Source organism: Channa argus, chromosome 22, assembly GCF_033026475.1.
Source record: "Channa argus isolate prfri chromosome 22, Channa argus male v1.0, whole genome shotgun sequence".
In the NCBI taxonomy this organism is placed as follows: Eukaryota; Metazoa; Chordata; class Actinopteri; order Anabantiformes; family Channidae; genus Channa; species Channa argus.
The window spans coordinates 1805987-1825369 of NC_090218.1; the positions used below are offsets into that span (position 1 = coordinate 1805987).

Here is a 19383-nt window from a genome sequence, read left to right on the forward strand (position 1 = left end):
GTAACATTCAGTGATTTAGAGGTTCTGGTTAGTGCTGGTTTGAAAGAGGAGAGTCCGGCTAGCGGTTTCCCTTTAATAATTCCTTATAGAATTTCTTGAGAAAGGCCAAAGCCTATATAATGAATAATGTATTACAACCAGCACCTTGAATGAAGTGTAATTAGGGTTCCTACTGTATCTGACAACCTGGAGAGGAATGATATATGACAGTGAGGAGGATCATTTATCGTTACCCTGCTTTGCACTTAAGTATAAAGTGTGAGTGGGTGTTCAGAGTGTGAACCATTTCAACACCCTTTTTAGGCCACTAATACCACACCTACAAGGGAAGTTGGTGATGACGGTTGAGAAAGAGATGGTTGACTTAAAGTAGCTCAAAAAGTATTAAGAGAATTTCCTATTGCACAGCTGAAAATTCTTACAGCTACCTTATTTGGTGAAATAAATATCAAACTACTGCAAGTAGAGACGGAAGTGATGTCCCCATACTGTAAATAATAGTTGTCTTTTGTTTAAAAACTAATGATAAGATGTCATGAAATGTTATGTAACTCAGGTAGCAGGAGTTTGTGGCTGTACATGTGCTCTATTATCAATCGAAGATGCAGATTCCAGCTACACTGTGTACAAGATTCATGGGTTTAAAATGCAGATTAAATGGAACCTGTTTGCCTGTCAGCTGCAGAGTCTATTAAATATTTGAGTTTTGAGTCTACCCCTGAATATATGAGGAATTAAAAAAGAAATACAGCATAATGAATGTGATTTGCGTTTTTTTTTTACTAGATTTTTCAGCACACTCTCCATTTTTTAGTTTCCAATTGACAGTGAGGGTCTCTGTAGTTCTGAATGTCTGGTAAATGAGATTTGATGATTTTAAAATCATTTTGAGAATGTATCCCAAAGTTGCATTCCTTACAGCATACTATGCATTAACTTTATATATTATAATGGGTAAAGTTTATGAATATTTTATGATGTATGAGTCAAATGAATTTATTAAAATAATACTGCTTTATTACTATGATTATATCTATCAACATACTACGCTGAGTATGTGCATAATGTGTATGTTCACTGCTAATTATACTGATATATTCAAGCAACAACGTTAAGACGAGCAGGAGGATTTTATGATGGGGCTGATTGGTTTACATTTCTGACTATCCAAATATTCAATCATTCGAGTTGGCTGAATCACTTTCAAAGTGTTGCCATGCAACCTTTTTTGCAGGATAGGGGGTAAACTGCCACCATGTGGCTCTGAGCAAGAAGGCAACTAAAAGAACAAGAGCCGGTGTGACAGTACTGGGGGACAAGTAATATAGAGTTCATATAAAGACGTTCATGAACTGTGTGCATGTCAAAATACATGTAATTACACATGAACTATAAGGGATTTCATGAGACACATCAGTCAAACTAGCTTTATACATCACTTATCAGTTAATGCATATATAGTATCAATAATTGTAGAAGTAATTAGGAGGAGAAAAATTTTTTATCTTATTTTCATTTATTGATGAAAGGAAGACTTTAAGCAGCAAGATCTGATAATTGAACTGGGAAAGGCACTGTGTCAATTTACAATATTATTTATGTTTCAGTCCATTTTGATTCAAGACAAAATAGCACGAGTAGCATCTTCTAATACATTTCTCCTTTACATGTGACGTGAGCTCAAATAACCCTTACTTCTTGAAGGAAGGCTATCAATTCGTCAGGTAGAGCCTACAGTGCAGCATTATAAAAGTTATTGTTGAAGCCATGGAAAGTTATTCAAAATAGCATTAACAGTAATATTTTATTATTTCAGGGCAGATACAAGAACTATAGGCTGTAATGGGCAAAAATACTGCATATCAAAATGCTTATTGGCACAAATTCTCACTGAACATGAGACATCAAAATAAAATTAAAAGAAATATTTATCACTAAAATACATTTACCTTGAACTTGCAAAATTGCGTAAAGAAAAAAAAAATTATCTAAAAAATCTATGAACAAGCAAAACCCTTGGCATGCCTGTATACCAGAATATACTCAAAGATGGCAAAAAGTATTTTTATGCAAAATGGAAACTAAAACTCCATATTATACTTCTTACGGTAGGCAGTGTACTGTAGGAATTCACACAACAACAGTCTTTAATGGTCCTATCACAGGCTTTGGGGTGTTGCTTATTAAAACAGCTTTCTATCATGGCAGTGAACAGCCCAAATAGTTCACAAAATCATGCTTTTAAAATAATCTTTTAAACAAAAACTGTTATTCTTGAGAAGTACTTCTAGATTTGTATAATACAAAAATATTCTCAGAAGCCCCCTTTTTTCACCTTGCATGATTTTGTCAGATCTGAAAAATCCTGATCACAAAATACACAAATGCAATTAAATACATACAGTATATCAAAAACGCATGCATTGGAAATGCTGCCCCATCTAGGACAGTATGCTCTGACTCAACATTCAAATGTAAAATGTTTTTCCAGTGCATGTTTAAGGAATATTATTTTTATTTTATATGTCTAATCTTCTGAAGAATTTGTAGGATTTGAAGCAAACAAGACTGAGCCGTAAAAAATAAACGTCCACCTTTTTGTATGACTTTATTGGCATTTTTTAAGCCATAAAAGCCTCCTTGATATTTGACAATTACAGTGTAACTCCTAATGATGTACTGGTTATGTCAATGCAGAAAATCGTATTTTGGTTATCACATATCTTCAATGATGAGCAGTATAAATAATAAAATTAGGATAAAACTAGAGCAATTTTCCTATTGCTTTAAATTGTATTTCAGAAAAAAGTAATACAAACTGGAAACTTTAACATCCTTTTTTTGGTGCATATACAAATCAATTGTTCTACAGACACCAATAAATCATCTGAAACAAGATTGCATGAGAGAGTGGGGAATAGATTCAAACATATTTTCAAATTTGCACATAGCACACACATGGTGTTTTATGTCATTTCAAATTAATTTTCTCTATAATTCAGGGTTTTTCTATTCATATTGTAAATAAATCATTGTAACTGAATTATGAGTCTAAGGTATGAAAAAAACGTAAAACAAAAACTACCTAAAAAATTCAGAATGAAATTAATTTCACATATTCTAGCGGGTAAGGTTTATGAATACTGTATGATCAAATGAAAAGTAAATAAATTTAAAAAAAAATAATACTGCTTCATTACTACTCTGCCCAGACATTTCAATTAAATTATTTATATTTGCTTCTGTAAACTGCAGTGCATTTGGTTTTCAAAACTCTGGGTTCATGACATGTTTGTGTCTCAGAAATCCAGCTTGCTGTGAAAACTGTTTCATGTGTTCAGCAAAAATATGTCAAACTGAGAATTTGATTGGTCATTTCATTTAAAATCACGATACAAAAATGTGACAGAAAAATATAAAGAAATTAAAATGTTTCCTCAGTATTTCATGAAATGTAGAGTGAGCCCTTTAAAAAATGCTACACAATGTACTAATAAAATACAGTATGTCCCTTTTTTACCAGTGACTTGCCTAAATTCAAAGTTAGAAATGATAACAAATGGAATTTTTACAATCCGTATTTGTATATTTTGCTGTGCGTCCTTGTCAGGTTGTGGATCTGATTTATTTGCGTACACAGAAAACAGCTTGAGTAAGACAGGACTGCAGTCCAGGCAGAGTGGCCCAGCTGGGTGGGCTTTTGTATTTTTGATTGGATAAATCACATGCACTCGAACTCATCGATGCGCTGTTTGGTGTTTCCTGACCGGATCTGTCTAAGGGTCTTGTACTTGTCTCGTCCAGCTCGCATGTTCTCTGCGTGGATGATGTCATTCACTGTTTTCTTGCTCTCGTCCCGAGCGTTAGCCAACTCGGAGCTCAAGGCCTGGAAAGACAATCATTACAGTGTTAATATTTCCTCACTATCACTTAATATTCCAGTATCATCAACAACATTTTAAAACTGATTCACACCTAATAACCATGTCAACTTCAAATAAAAAAAAACAAAACTGTATCATCTGCTTCTCTTTATCATTAGAAATTATTTGATAAATAGGAAATTGGGTAAAACAGATTACTTTTCCTGAAATCACCTTATGTGTAAGTGTCTTAATTTTTGTGAAATTTTTATTTTTTAATCTAAAATCTTTTATATAATTTTTTTTGTCCTTTTGGCTTATCCCGTAAGTTCAGGGTCACCACAGCATATCATTGTCCGCGTGTTGATTTGGCCGTTGTTTTTTTTTTAAAGCCGGATGCCCTTCCTGATGCAAAACCCTCCCCAATTTCTACCGGGCTTGGACCAGCACTGCCTCACTGGGGAGAGGAATGGGCTGTTAGGGGTTCAGAGTCTTGCCCAGAGACAGTTTGACATATAGCCAGGGCCGGGGATCGAACCACTGACCCTGTGGTCCGTGGACGACTTCACCAACTTAGCTACAGCTGCCCCCTTTTATACATAAAGGATTGTTTGAAATATAATTAATTGATTTTTACATATTACTTACAAACATACAGATACTACATATTTTGTCAAATCTGTATCATTAATCACTTCAGCAGAAAAGTGTGTCCTAGATATTAAAAATTCCATAAATTAATATCAATATATCACAAGTCCAACTAATTTTATATATGAGATATGAGCAAAGACATACGAGTAGATGCTTCTGCAAACGTTCATTCTTCTCAGTCTCAGTCATACGCTCCTCTTCACTGCGGTCCTTGTACGTGGCAGCATCTGTGAACTCAGCACTGGCTTCAGCACTGCTCTCATCATTTTCATCATCATGTTCGTTCTCTGCATTGAGGGGCTCCTGAACATGAGCCACCAGCACTTTGTTTTTAAGTTCTTCTTTGGTCTTTTCCAGGTCCTCCTGCACCATGGTGGCCTGCAGAATTACAGAATTATGCAGTTATTCTACATTACATTAACAGGGCTTGCTACAATTTTAACCACATTATTATTAAGACATGTAGACAGGGATTTAGTGGATAGGAACATACTTAATGTCAAATAAAACTGACAACAGTACTTTTGTATTAAAAGTAGAACCATCTACTGGTTAAACACCCTGCAACTGTACTGTACAGCCATGGCTGCAAATGAGTTTTGAGCTAAATGCTAACATCAGCATGCTAACAATTGAAATGTCAGTTTTGCAGGAATTTTGTCAGAAATCTTTTTTCCTTTCTGCTTTTCCTCTGAGTTCAGTCACCAAAGCAGATCAATTGTCTGCATGTTGATTTGACACAGTTTTTACACCGGATGCCCTTCCTGCTGCAACCCTCTCCAATTTCTACTGGGCTTATGACCGGCACTGCACAGCTGGGAATGGGGATGGGCTGTTGGGGGTTCAGTGTCTTGCCCAGAGACACTTCAACATGTGGTCAGGAGGAGCGGAGCACAAACCTCTGACCCTATGGTCTTTAGGTGGCCACTCTACCAACTGAGCCACTGCCACCCAGGATTTTGTCAGAAATCTACTGGTTAAAATAAATAAATAAATAAATGAAAGCTTTGACCTGATGATGGTGCTAAATGAAAAGTCTAGTGACCACCAATGCCTGCAAAAAAAAAATGCTAAAATAAACTAAAACCCATTCCCATCCCGTAGTTATAGAGACAAAAGTGAAAAATGTCAACCTTCTTGTGGCACTAGAGAAAGTCAGTGACTGAACAATTAACTGAAAATAAAAAAAAAACTTTTTTTGCTCTACCTGCTGATTAAGGAACTTGAGAACACTAAGATTTTATTATATATTATTTTCTATAGAACAATCCACTTCAGCCTTAAGGCTTGAGACGAGAACTTGCATTACAAAATTAAAAAAAAAAAAAAAAAAAAAAAAAAGATTGAAAAAAGACACTGCCTCAAAAAAGCAGGTTGACCATTATATTGTACTTCTTTGTAATGTGTCATTGTTTTATTTATAACACAAAGTTACTAGTAAGGTTAGAATGTCAGCTGAATGTTTGCCAAATATGCTGAATTGAGAGCAGCAGTCTTTTATGAGCCAAAATACCTACTGGAGCAAAAGAGTTAAACAGGATTTCCTTCACACAATGACGTAAGGAAGGGGTTGGGCTGGCACACATGGTTTTTACCAAAAAAGACAAGAGGCAAGCTGGGAGCTTTCACCCCTCCCCCCAGAACACACAACAACAGGACCCCAGGAATGTCTGTCCTCACTGTGTCACAATGGAGGGGCTTATGTGACCAGCAGCATGTCAAAACAGATGCATTTGTCTTGATACTGAGGATTCTGAATGGGACTTTAACCCCAGTAGAGTAACCGGGCTGCCTGACTCACTCCTTACAACATGATGCTGCAATACATCATTTTATTGTTCTCTCACTTAGAGGGAAGGGAGCAAAACTAGTAAGTGTTGCTAGGGTGCCCTCAGACCCCACCTTCTCTTGCCACTGCAGTGCCTCTTCTTCCTTCTTCTTCTTAGCGTCCTCCAGGAGGGAAATCTTTGAGGTCAGATCAGCCAACTCTGTAGCCTAAAAGGAAAACATATATATAATAATTTTCAAACTTGAAATTGATATTTGATGCATCAGAACAGGCTATTTATACAGCCACCTTTATACAGACTCAATGCCTATTATTAGACTGTAATTAATAACTGACCAGGTGTTCTTGATTCTTCATCTGGTTCTCTGACTGTTGAAGCAGTGTCATCTTAGCATCCTCAGCACTCTTCAGATCAGCCTCCAGGCGTTCAGCCTCTTCTTGTGCTCGCTTCCTCTCCAGCTCCAACTCCAGCGCCTTCTGTGTTTGCTCCTCCAACTCTGTGCAAAAAGATATTCATACACATGCAGAAGAACTACATGTAAGTGTCATGTGGGAAAAACATAGGCACCATTCATTAGGGTCCAACAACACTTTTACTGAATACTCAGAGGTCACCCACCTTGTTGTGCTTTTTTAGTTTGTTCCTCAATCTGCTTTAATCGCTCCATTAATTCCTCTTTTTCCTTTTCAATCTTTTCCTTTTCCTTTTCTGCAACTTCTCTTTTCCTCTTTTCATTTTCCAGCAGAGCTCTAATAGATCAGCCCACAAGATGCAAAATAAAATAAATTATACAGAAATTAGCAGGATCTTTCAAAATTAGTAGATGATCACCATATTGTACAGAGGATGCTCAGAAATTTAGTTTACACTGCCCTGGATAAAAGTCACACAAATGCTTAAACAAATTAAAACAGTTTTTAGAAAGAACCAAACTGAGTCTTGTTGCATGACATTCTTCTCAATCAGGTCACCAGGCTGCAATTTAAAATAACGATCTGTGTTTATTGCATTTTGGTTAATTTACAGCAAAAGGCGATTTTCTGAAATTACTGAATGAATTTTGAACATGTACAGTTTCCTAACAACAGCATGTAGCTCTTACCTCTCCATCTTTTTGTGATTCTTCTCCTCACGAGCCTGAGCCTTCATCTGCTGTACTTCAATGGTGTCAGGTTTGCGGCGGCGCATATACAGCTCATGGTTACCCATGCACAGAGCGAGAATGCGCTTGTTGATGCGCAGTCTAGGAGCATAGAATACAAAGTCCTACAATGGCAACAATAGAGATTTTATTAACAGTAATACATAGACAGATGGTTTATTAAATGGTCATACGGCATTTGTAATTATGATAAGAGTTAACGTACAGGTGCTTTCTTGTCAATAGGTTTAATGACAAACTTTTTGTCATTGAAGGAAATGTTTCTTATTTCACTCCAAGGAAAACCAATTTTGGGTGTCATTCTGTAAAAGATGATTGGTCAGCAATTAGTAACGATAGTAAACCCCAGTTGAACCACAAAGGCATAATTGCCCACAATTCAATACTTACAGCATTGTAAAATCACTTACTTGTCATTCTGTTCATAAATGTTGAGTCCCAAAGCATCCACTCCCAACCACAGCTCTGTTCCTTTCTTATTCTTGATGTTGAAGTAGTTTACTCCATACATCTCAAGGTCTTGTGCGATCTTCAAGTACTCCATCATGGATTCCTCTCTATGGACAAAAAGGATCATTACATCATAACAGAATATTGTTACTCTTTCACTAGTACTTCAGGGGACTGATTCTGGAGTGCCAAAGCCTTTAATTTTCAAGCTACCATGTTCAAGGGTAGTTGACACTCCACCTGGCCCTGACATTATTGGACCTCAAGATGTCACATCCCAGGGATGTAAAAACAATGAAGACGTACATTTAGTCTAAGAATTTTCAAAATAGTTGGGTACTGTGGCCCAGTGTTTGTACAAAGCTCTTCTACGGAGTAGACTGAGAAGCAATCACGCCGGTAGGTATAGGATTTAAATAATTATTATCAATACATTCCAATAAATCTTTCATTTCATTGTTTTTCTTGACCTACGTCAAGTATAGCCACGTGTTAAGAGTGTTTAAGCAGCTCTGCCTTGTTTACTTAGCCGGTGGGTGCCCATATATGCGCATATATGAGTAATCATATGTTCATAAAAATTTTTTTTTTTTCCTTTGTCATTTTGGAGACACTACTAAAAGACCCATTCAATTGAACAAAGTTAATGAAAGGTTTGATATTGGATTTTTTCCACCACTGAGATTTACAAATCCAGGTATTCCTCCAACTTGGAACTGGATCTATATAAGAAATTGGCCATCTGAAACCATTCCTACACACATTTGCTACTAGGTACCTCATCAGGCCTTTGTGTTCTTCATGCCACACTTGAATTCTCTCCTCCCACTGCTCCTTGCTGAGTTTGTGCTGGTCAAGAACTCTGGGAACATCAGACATCTGAATATTAGAGGTCATGTAGAGAAAAATGTCTCATAACACACTGCGTGACATCTATTTAACATTAACTGAAATGGTGATAAAACCTGGGTTACCTCTGGGGGAGCAGATTTTCACTGTTCAGATAGCCTGCTGTGTGGGCTTCCTTGTTGTAGTCAGCATACTTGGCCTGCACTGCATAGGAGGCCAGGAGGACTGCTGTCTCTGGAGGGCAGTAGATGTCATCATTTAAGATCCCCTCCTTCACCTGCAGGAAGAACAGTCGCTGTGTGGCATCCTGGATTAACTCCTCTGACACATCCTCAGGGAAGAACTTGGCACGAAACTTAAACAACAGCGGGCTTTCCTTCCTCACATCCTGGGCCGTCACCTAAAATAAAACATGACAAAGAGGAGGAGTAGAGGTTACACTTCTGTAAATAGACCAGGGTTACACAAAATAGTTCAATCTTGACATAGAAGCGTGTGTTGCTGTAAAGCAAAATACTAGAGAGCTTACCTTTTTATTGAGCTTGAGCCATGTAGAGAAACCCTTTGTATCCTGGTACTGGAGTCCAAAGTACCAAACCTCCCGCAGCCCAATGGTCTTAACAACCTTAAAACATAAAAGCATATTTTTTGGTTCGATTCCTGGCTCCTCCTGTCACTTGTCGAGTGTCCTTGAGCAAGACACTGAACCCCAACTTAGTTGTTCCCAGTGAGTGTAGGCCAGCTGCATAGCAGCTTCCCCATCAGTGTGTGTATGTGATTGTGAGTGCGAAGTGGTAAATGGGAAGCAGTATAAGGTGCTTTTGGTACCAATAAGCTAGAAAAGTGCTATATAAGTGCAGAACATTTACAGAACCGTTATTAACATGCATTCTGATCAGATAGCTAGCACTTCTACCCTATACTGTATGTCTATAAACAGCAAACCACAGGCGGCAAGTCTCATTTGCCACACTACTTTATTTGTTTGTCTAATCATTAAATACAAAAGTGACAAAAACAAGTTATTTTGATATTTAAAACATTGACTTCTGTGGAACTAAAGCCAAACTGCACATGTGTCAGGAATCTTAATATGACTGCATGCTCATAAAATGTCTGCTTAAAAAATAAATAAGGGAACTGTTCATTCCACCATATCTTTTTACAACAGCTATATTTTACTGTAATTTCTAAATACATTCATTTTGTTTATTCTATTTGTTTTTTTATAGCAATAGAGCTACACCAATTAATTTGAGAGAAAAAATTATCCACAACTGTTTTGATAAAAGTGTAAGCAGAGTTTCTAGTTAACAAGCAAGTTATGCTGCCTTTGCTTGTCTTGCATTGCGTTTAACTAATTTTTTTTTAAACTGGATTTTTTATTTGAAAAGGTCTCTTTTGACTCAGAAAAAATATGATGCACTTTGTTCATTATTTTCTAATGTTTTCTAGACTAAAGCATTAAACAGTTGCTAAGCGTAAACCTAAATAGTGGTATAGAATTCAATGCATTAGAAATAGAAATTGTACCTTCTATAGTACTTTAATAAGTGTTTCATTGTAATTGCACTGAATCAAAAACCAACATGGTAGGTAATTGCAGCCTATAACTGCAATCATAACTGCATCTTTCACAAAACACACATTCCTCCAACTGAAGTAAAAAAATATACTGTAAATATAAATAATTTATTTCTCATACCTGGTCAAAGAGTTGCTTTCCTGTTGTATTTGGCTGAATGGCAAACTCCAGTTCAGCATCCATTGTGGTGACTCTTACACTAATCTAAGGCAGAAAGGAAATTGGAAAACGTTTTGAGCATTTATTTATCAGTGGCATAAATAATTCAACCAAAATTCAACCTTCACTTTGTTTGATAACTTAAAGGCAAAAATCGGCACTGCAGGTTGTTTGAAAGGACAGAATTACAAAAATTTGAAATTTGGCAGGTTTTTTAATAAATCTGACAAAAGCAGCTAAGTGTCCCCCAACACACACTACAACCATAAGACCATGTCTTATTGGAGAACTCCACATCTAATAAGGGCTACTGTGAGTTAACCACCATGGCATTACCTAAACTGTTATGCCATTTAATAAAAAATTATAATTGTAAAAATTATGAAAGTGTAGAATAAATGTGCCAATCTGGCTCTGTCTCGGTATAGAGCTTATCTACAGGAAGTAACCACATCCTCTCGCGGCTGGGCCTTCTGAGGCGCTGCTGCTAAACACAGCTCTCATGAGAGTTGTCTACATCCTGTCATGTATCAAGCAACCTGACAGCTTTATGCTAAGCTACAGTATCTGCTGTAGCAGAAAACAAGACAGACCATGTAGAAAGTTTGTTTCCTCTTCAGGTAACACATTTTGTTACAGGTGGTTATGTATTTGAGCAGCTTGACATATGTGTGTATTGCATATGTAAAAATAAAAAGGCAAATATATTTAATTGACCTTACAGTCCCCTTTTCTAGAGGTGGATCAGACAATAACCTTAGAAATCTAACCATGTAGGCAGCATTTCTCATATTCTCCTTCCTCTTTGAGATGGCGAGAACAGCAGCATGCATGTATGCTGGGAAATAACTGTGCAGGCTGAAGCCCACGCCTGCTCTGTACAACAATGGTATGCATTATTTCTCATTTTGCGGGGCCTATTAGAGTTGCGTTCCTTCCTATTCATGTCAGCAGGACCTCGTTTAGCTCAGGACACTTGCCCGTGTCACTTCCTGCCATCACCAGCAGTTAAAGTTTGAGTGAAACCTATAATCTGGGGCCCCACTGAACTGTGTATTCACACCACTACTTAAACTGACAGCTATGAGTGTTGGTGAACATTTGTTTATTTATACAGATAAAGTTCAGTTCATGACCACCCTGGTGGAGTTTAAGCAGTTTCATTTCCTGTGTCACAGCAGTTAATGTTGCATGTAGAAGGAACTAAGCTTATAAACTTTCTGCCTGGTTAGGGTGTGTCTCTCATGGCCAAAAATAAAAAACACTTAGCATGCTATTATTAGCATATGCTCAAAAACACTTCTCTTAGGTCCATGTATCATGTTTCCATGATAACTTCTTAAAACTTTCTTTTTATGACAACAAAATTACACTCCATGATGAATTCTTAAACATTTACCAAACTATACATTTTAAATCATATCTAAATATATCTGCCTAAAGAATTGCTCACCACTTGAAACTTAGTGTTAACATACTTTGTTCAAACTCATATAGTTGTTTCTTACTACTGTTGTTCGAACGGAAATCATGAAGATCTTATTTTCTCTAATGTTATCATTAGAGCCATTTATTTATAAAACCAAATTTTATTAGCATAATGTGACTTTCTCTGATATCTTTTGTGACACGTACAACGTATATGTTCAATAAATCATCTGCCACAAAAGCAACATTTATCACTTTTAATTAGATATCATCATTATTGGTATTAAATTATATTTTTTAAAAATTGTACAATATCAAAGCATGTTTTCATTTACTAAGAATTAAAGGCATATTAACACACTGTAATTTCAAGATGAGAATAAAAAGACAAAGAAATAAATGAAAAAAAAAAAAGCTAGATAAAAATTCATAAGTTAAACAAAGTTATTAGGATTTATCCTCTGGGACCATAAATTATTTGATCCAGCCAATAGTTAACGCAAAAATAGCTGTATGGCTGACAGAAGCCCCAGCAAGAGAAAGTTAAATCACTATCATTTGTAGGAAGTGGACAGTTTGGTTATATGGCTAATAAGACACGTATGGAAAAGTTGGTCCAAACGCAACACCCATTGATCTGGTCACTTTGCCAGAAAGAGAGAGCATAACTTCTCTTTAAATTAAAAAAAGTCAAAATATTGACTGGTCTCAGTATTTAATCATCACCTTTCATTGCCACGCCATGTTATCACATTAGGATGATTACAACAACAATCCCTCCAACAAAAACCAAGACAACAAACAGCACAGGATAACACTAAGCAGTGTTTAAAACAAGAAGGAAAAATAGGCTAAAGCTCAAATTACATCATGTTAAATATGCATATTAGCATATCTCATAACCGGTCATGCACCATCTTAAATGTCACAAACACAAGCAAGGTAGCTGTAGCATTTATGACAGCTGAATTGCAGCTAATTTAAAAGACAAACTCTGGATGATAACAGCACAAAAATGTAGGTAGGTTTTGAAAGTCAAGCTGAATATCATGTGACAAAATGTGCCTATATAAGGCACAGCATAACAGACTAGTATTAACCTCTAGTAGAGAACTGATTTTATAGTGAACAAAGAGGAGACATGAGTACTGAGTGCAGTAGTCTGGTATTCTTCTTTGCTGCTTTGGTTCTGACCAATTTGGGATAGGATACCACTGGATGACAATACATTGGTGTGAGGTCAAAAGTTAAACATTGGCAAAACACTTAGCAGCAAAGCAATGCTGGTTTTAGCCAAATAGTGCATGCAGCCCTCCTCTATGTAATGTTGTGTTTATGCCATAAAAAAGCCATAAAAAGTTAAGTGAAGGAAACCCTGCTAATTTTAGGTTGTATGTACCAGTCCTTGCAGATAAATACTGGTAACATCTTAGCATCTCTGCTTTCTAAATTGGCTTGTATTGATGTCCCTTAGCAGTTTATTGATAAAATTGCTATGCGTGAAGTGAATAGTCTGGGTGACAGGAAGAGGGAGGATGAGGAAGAGGTTTCTTTGTAAGCAGGGGGAACATAAAGGTTGTCTTTCAGTAGTTTCCCACGACCAATGATTCCTAAATTTAATAAACATCATCACAAGCATAATAGAAGAGCTTACTCATTGTTTTTAGTAAACAGAATTGTTATAATCTTAGAGATAGCTGTTCCATCCCCTCCTATAATCTACAGATGTGAACAAAAGTGCTGATAACCTTCTATAAAATAAATTTGTTAAAAATGTATGTTTTAAATATTATTTTAAAAAATGTGTTAATAATTTAATGTTTTAAATATTCTAAAACTTCTGACTTCAGATTTTGGATTCAATGGACGATTCTGAATAATACAACAAGAGCCAAACCAAAAAAAAAGAGTGACAGCTTTTCTCTAACTTAAATAGGTTAAACGACTGATTGAACATGAGTGATGCTAATTACAGGAACCGGTTTGAAATATCATTATACTCAAATTATTTATAATCTTCTCAATAAATTTTAATTTTTCAAAATATTAAAGCAAAGTCAGATTTTCATTTCTCTTTTCTTTTCTAACTTTTATAAGTTTTTATGGGTTTATCCTTTTTTTCCCCTCCCTTTGTTTGGTTTTCTCCTAGAGACCAAAGAGATGCATGTTAGGTTAACTGGTGACTCTAAATTGCCTGTGGGTGTAAAGATGGGCGTGAATGGTTGTCTGTGTATGTCTTTCTGTTTTGGCCCTGTGATAGACTGGCATACTGTCCAGGGTGTACCTCACCTCTCCACCTATGATAGCTGGGGTAGGGTCCAGCCCCTTGTGACTCTGAACAGGATAAGCAGTTAAAATATTGGATAGACATAAGCTTCTAGTCCTTGTGAAACTGACCATGCTTCCTCAGCTTTTAAGCACTTGTTCTGCCTGTTTGCCATGAATTTGTTTGCTGAACATGCTCTCCATCAAGTTGAGAAAAAGTAAGGCTCCTACTGAGCACTGGTTATTCCCTACTGCTTTAGTATTATTACTGTCACAGCTATATAGGCTATGCATAATATGTAGACCAAGCAAAATCATTATGTAGAAAGATAGAAATGTGATTATCCAGTTATGCCCGTATATTTTAAAGAAAAACGTTTCATATACAAATATCACATATCAATTTCTCCCTTGTTCAGTGTTTGCTTTGACTGGATTAATGATTTGTACTTCTTCAAGAAGAGTCATGCCCAGAATAAAGCCGGTCAGAGGGATATATATTTCATCAAACCTGTTAATTGTGGGGATGTTGCCATATTAGCCACTAGCAGATCTAGTTGGTCTGTGAAGACTAACTTTGGATAATAAGCAGATCCACAGCAGGACACAATGTTTACTGCACAAACACAAAACGTCCTCTGACAGAAACCACCAGCTCTTTTTTTTTTAGGTAGGCAGCAATGCAGTACTATGTTGGCCAATGCTCACTGTAGTGCTTATATTATACTTTAATTATGTACACAATTTCAAAGTTGCTGGCTTGAAGGTTGTACTAATGCTTAAATTATTATTAGGGACAATTACTCACAAGTTATTTGTCTCCCATAGTCACTGTAGCATCTAATAATTATGGTTTGCCACCTTTAAGTAATACCCTATTAGAAAATATTGAAATTAAAATTAAGGCCACAGTTTTGTTAACTACAACAGGAGCTAAAGAATGTAATAAACGAAATAAGATACACAAAAAATAATATATTATTAAATCAACGACTTACTTTCAGAAGTTTGATTTTCTCTAAACGTCCAAGAAGAAATCTTTGAACTAGCTCTGTGTGTGAGAACTCCAGTCGTTCTGATTGTAGTCTACTGCCTCTACACACTGTTAATCTTCTTTGCTATGTGCACTACAGTCCAATTTAATCCCCTTCTTGCATACCTCTGGCTCTTTCCATTTATCAATTACTATAGCCAGAAGGTTGCGACTAAAACCATTGAATAATAAGCTGAAATGGTTCAAATTTTGCACATTATTAACAATTATGGTAATAATTATAAAAGGCAATTTCTATGTGTACTTGACTAACTGACATTACTCACCATTTCTGTATAATGAAAAAAAGGGCAAAATACAACTTTTTGTTACATTAAGTCAAATTGGAGCAATAAAACCAGATTGGGGCTTAAGTAAAAATAGCCTATTAATGGTTTATCCGTAAAATTGAAATGCTAAACTTGGTGCTTTGCTGTAACACAATCTAAAGTGGAGCATGGTGTCAGAGGACCACGCTGGGGGAAAGCAGAGAGGAGAGCAACTATACAGTGATGTGAAAGTCCATATAAGGCTGCAGGCGAGGAAATTACCAGAAAGGAACTGATGTAAGAGCAGAAACCTTGAGTCACAACATGACTTCCTTGGGAAACTGAAGGACTGCCAAGAGGAGTTCAGCAAAGGCAGACTTTCTCAATAATTACTGCTTTTGCGAAATGCCATTGCTTTTATACATAACTAAAACACTGCACAAAATAGCAAAAACTATGTTTAAAAAAACAGGGCACCAAAAAAGATCATGTTTAAACCAGGAATCATTGAGCTGATACTCCTTGAGCTAGCTTGTTGTGGATGTGACCAAGTTTCACTGGGGGCAGAATGACTTTTGGAGCATTTTCTGAATCAGTCTGTCTAGCTTCTTTCTCACATGTCTTCACATGGTGTTGCAAGCTTTACAAAAAGAATCCGACCTCAGGTTTCAACCATGTCATGGATGATATCACCAGCTTTCAGGTACACGATCTTGGGAAAGATAACTTCATATAGTGAAGTGTGTGTACAAAGGGAACAAACTAACTTCTCTCTCTCTAGTTTAAATTTTTACTGGAGGAATTTTTTCTAACATATTCATTGCCCGTTTATTTTTATTTTGATGAAACCAAGCTGCTTCCCTTTCACTGTCTACTAGTTTCCTCTTTTCTAATTCTTTATTATGAATTGGCTAAGATCTTTCCAATTGGGCTGCTGTTTGCCTGCACTATCCCCATGTTTATGAGTGGTAAATAGCTTCTTTTGAGGTCTTTGAGGTCCTTAGCTGATAAGAAGTAGCTGTGAGAGGCTGCTATGATGACGTTGTTGATACCAACACTATGCAATTGGAGAGATTTTGCATTTTTTGACACCAAAGGAAGAACTAAAATTACATATTAAAAGTGTAGTTTAAAGTTTCATTGAAAACTAAAACTAAAAGTTAATGTGTATCTGCTACAGTGGATTACTAAACTTCTGAAAACGCAGATTAACTGCAGACCTGTTTTAGCTCCATTTCCTACAACCTTCCTTCAACCTTCTGGGATACTGTTCAAAGATTTATTTGATTTCTTTTGCAATTATGTATTTCAGTTTTTGGGTTAGTAGCTATTTATAAATCATTATTTCCGTTAATCACTAATATAAAAAGAGAGTGATTTTTTTTCTTTTGGAAAGAACAGGGTAGTATAGTTTTAAAATGCCAAGATACTACAACTTTTTTTTTGGTTGACAGCTAGAAAAAATAACCCAGAATGTACTAGCAGGAAGAATATTACAACAGGAAGCAGGTACAACCTTTACTGTGCTATTTCTTTCTGTTGGTTATTGGAAAGTGCAGCAGCTCAATACTCATTCAGTATGTTCTGTAAAGTCAAGCGGAAATTAAAGTATTTCATATTATGCTCTGATATTTATTTAGTTAAAGAACTAAAAAAAACTACTTTTTATCACAATGGCCAAAAATAGTTTTATGATGTGGGTGAAATTATGAATTTAAAGCTCCTACTCTGGGAGGTATTTGTATATGCTAATCTGATAGTACTCCTTTGAAAAGATATGGCTTCTATTAAGTTTCTATACTATTCCTTTAATAAAAATAGTGCAATTTATTTATGTGGTGGTCTGATCCACAAATATCTGAACAATTGATTTACAGACAAACTTGATTTGGTTTTGCTTGTACTCTTTGTTCTTTGTGATTCTGCCAATATAATGAAGGAATGAAATATGGTCGGGCATGTCTTTTCTTATTTTATAAAACATCATGCTGAGTCAAAGCCCAACTCCCACCCTCATTGCAAGCATAGAGAAGAGATGGGTTAGAAACCACTTTCACTTCTGTTATTGAAGGCTTGAGTTGAAATGTTGAGCACTGACTAATCATTATGCCGTTTGAATTAAAGAAAGAGTCAAGTCTGTTTGCAGTCTATCTCGTCTCCTTTGTTCAGACCTCCACCAGCACAAATCTGTTGAGCTTTGGCCGCTCCTTCATCACAGATTAGAGCAAAATATCGATTCTTGATATTTCTCAGTGTCTCCCTCTGCCACCTCCCAGTTTTTTGGGTGAATTATTTTTTTTTTTTGCTTCCATTTGCTTCAGATTTGAGCAGAACAGCTGGCCTGAATGACAGTTCAAATGCCCCGTTGTTAGACCAGAGTGAAAAAGAGGCCTTGGGAGGACTCAGTGGGTACTGCAGGCCACACTACGGCTTCCGCCGAAAACTGAATCCATGACCGTGATTTCAGGGACTTCATCCGTGGACAGAAGCTCCAAGTCACACAGCAATTGTAGCATAGCTCGAAGGGATGAATGAAGCCTCTGATTAATTTTAATGAACATATAAATGGAGGCGCGCACACGCGCACGTCTAACGGAACACGCAGGCCAGTTATGTCGGCTGAGTTTCAAAGGATGAAATGGCTTTTAAATACCTCCATAAATGCAATAAGTGTCATTAATGTTGCCTTTAGGGTAAACTAACGTTAGTACTGAGTGAAGCTTTCCGAATTACAATTGAACGTTAGTGTGATAATGGAGACACACAGCCACGTAGTTTTTACTTGAAAACGTTAATATGGTTTTGTCTCTTACCGTTTTCGGCATCTTTTTTCTTCTTTTCCGTCCGGTTCAGGTTTTCTTAAAAAAAGTTATACGATCAAATGAGCACTTAGCAAGAGCAGCAGGAAACTTTTTCCCATCGGCCAAAACGGCGCCAATTAAACGCCTTCCCGTCTCGAGGAGGCAAACGTTCCGTTTAACGAGCTGTTTTCAACCGTGCGCGTGTGGGAGTCGTTTTTCCTTTGTTTCGCCTGAAAGTGAAATGGACTGGCTTGATTTCCTGCTAACGGTACCCCTGCCTGTAAAACCACACCCAGGCCGGTGACAGGACAGCAGCCAGCCAGACTGAACAAGAGGGTAGAGGCCCGCAGACTCCGCCCGCAGCACCGCATCATCATGGCTGCGCTTCAACTGCCTCACAACTCCGAGCCAAAAAGTTCAACCAGCACGGTCAGCACTAACTCTTAGCTAAGTCTTTGTTAAAAGAACGTAATGTAGATAGATGAATTAGCGGTGCATTTAAAGCAGACATATAAGGAAGTGCAACATCTGCGGCTTAACTTAGACGTTAACCACTAAATCACCAAAAGTCTACGTTTTATACCAATATGCACCATTTTTATGACAGGAAATAATAATTCAGTTTCATTGAACCTAATAGGCAATTTCACAGACTAAACTAATAGAAAGTAATCTATTTAGAAATATAGTGTTTTCGGCCTCTTCAGCCTAATGAACCAGAGGGTTTACAAATGACATCAAGTTCCTTCAGGGAGACAGAGGTCACTGAATCACACTTTCACTTGGGTAGATTGGGTTATACGATCAAACGAAAACTATTGTGTGAAAGAGAACCTGGTCATCTGTACATCCCACGTTTAGCTTGGCTTCAGAAATGGGAAGAACACTATTTATTTAATATTTTGAAAACTGGTTATCATCCTTTCTGTAACAATGTTAATATCCCAATATTAACAGACCACTAGTTACCATTAATTTCCTTGGTAGTGGCCTCATACACCCTCTGAGAGCTCGCAATGCAGCTCAGATGAGCTTCATAACATTTTCAAATTCAAATCCCAGCTTTTCCTATTTG

General features: G+C 36.7%; 1 protein-coding gene across 1 annotated transcript; it reads right to left on the reverse strand.

Annotated features, from left to right (window-relative positions):
• Positions 1 to 1785: 1785 nt before the first annotated feature.
• Positions 1786 to 18630, reverse strand: LOC137107843 (moesin-like). The gene is made up of 13 exons (XM_067491900.1): positions 18321 to 18630; positions 10474 to 10557; positions 9298 to 9393; positions 8894 to 9168; positions 8698 to 8781; positions 7880 to 8026; positions 7675 to 7771; positions 7410 to 7573; positions 6926 to 7056; positions 6643 to 6803; positions 6420 to 6512; positions 4662 to 4895; positions 1786 to 3886 (listed from the first exon to the last, which is right to left on the reverse strand). The coding sequence occupies exons 1-13, from the start codon at positions 18330 to 18332 to the stop codon at positions 3722 to 3724; spliced, it is 1743 nt and encodes a 580-aa protein (XP_067348001.1). The 5' UTR covers positions 18333 to 18630; the 3' UTR covers positions 1786 to 3721.
• Between the last annotated feature and the right edge of the window lie 753 nt (positions 18631 to 19383).

Coding starts and splice junctions, on each gene's coding strand:
- LOC137107843 (XM_067491900.1), bottom strand. Junction 7,772..7,879: donor ATTTATGAACAGAATGACAA/GTAAGTGATTTT, acceptor CATCTTTTACAG/AATGACACCCAAAATTGGTT. Junction 7,057..7,409: donor AATCACAAAAAGATGGAGAG/GTAAGAGCTACA, acceptor CTGATCTATTAG/AGCTCTGCTGGAAAATGAAA.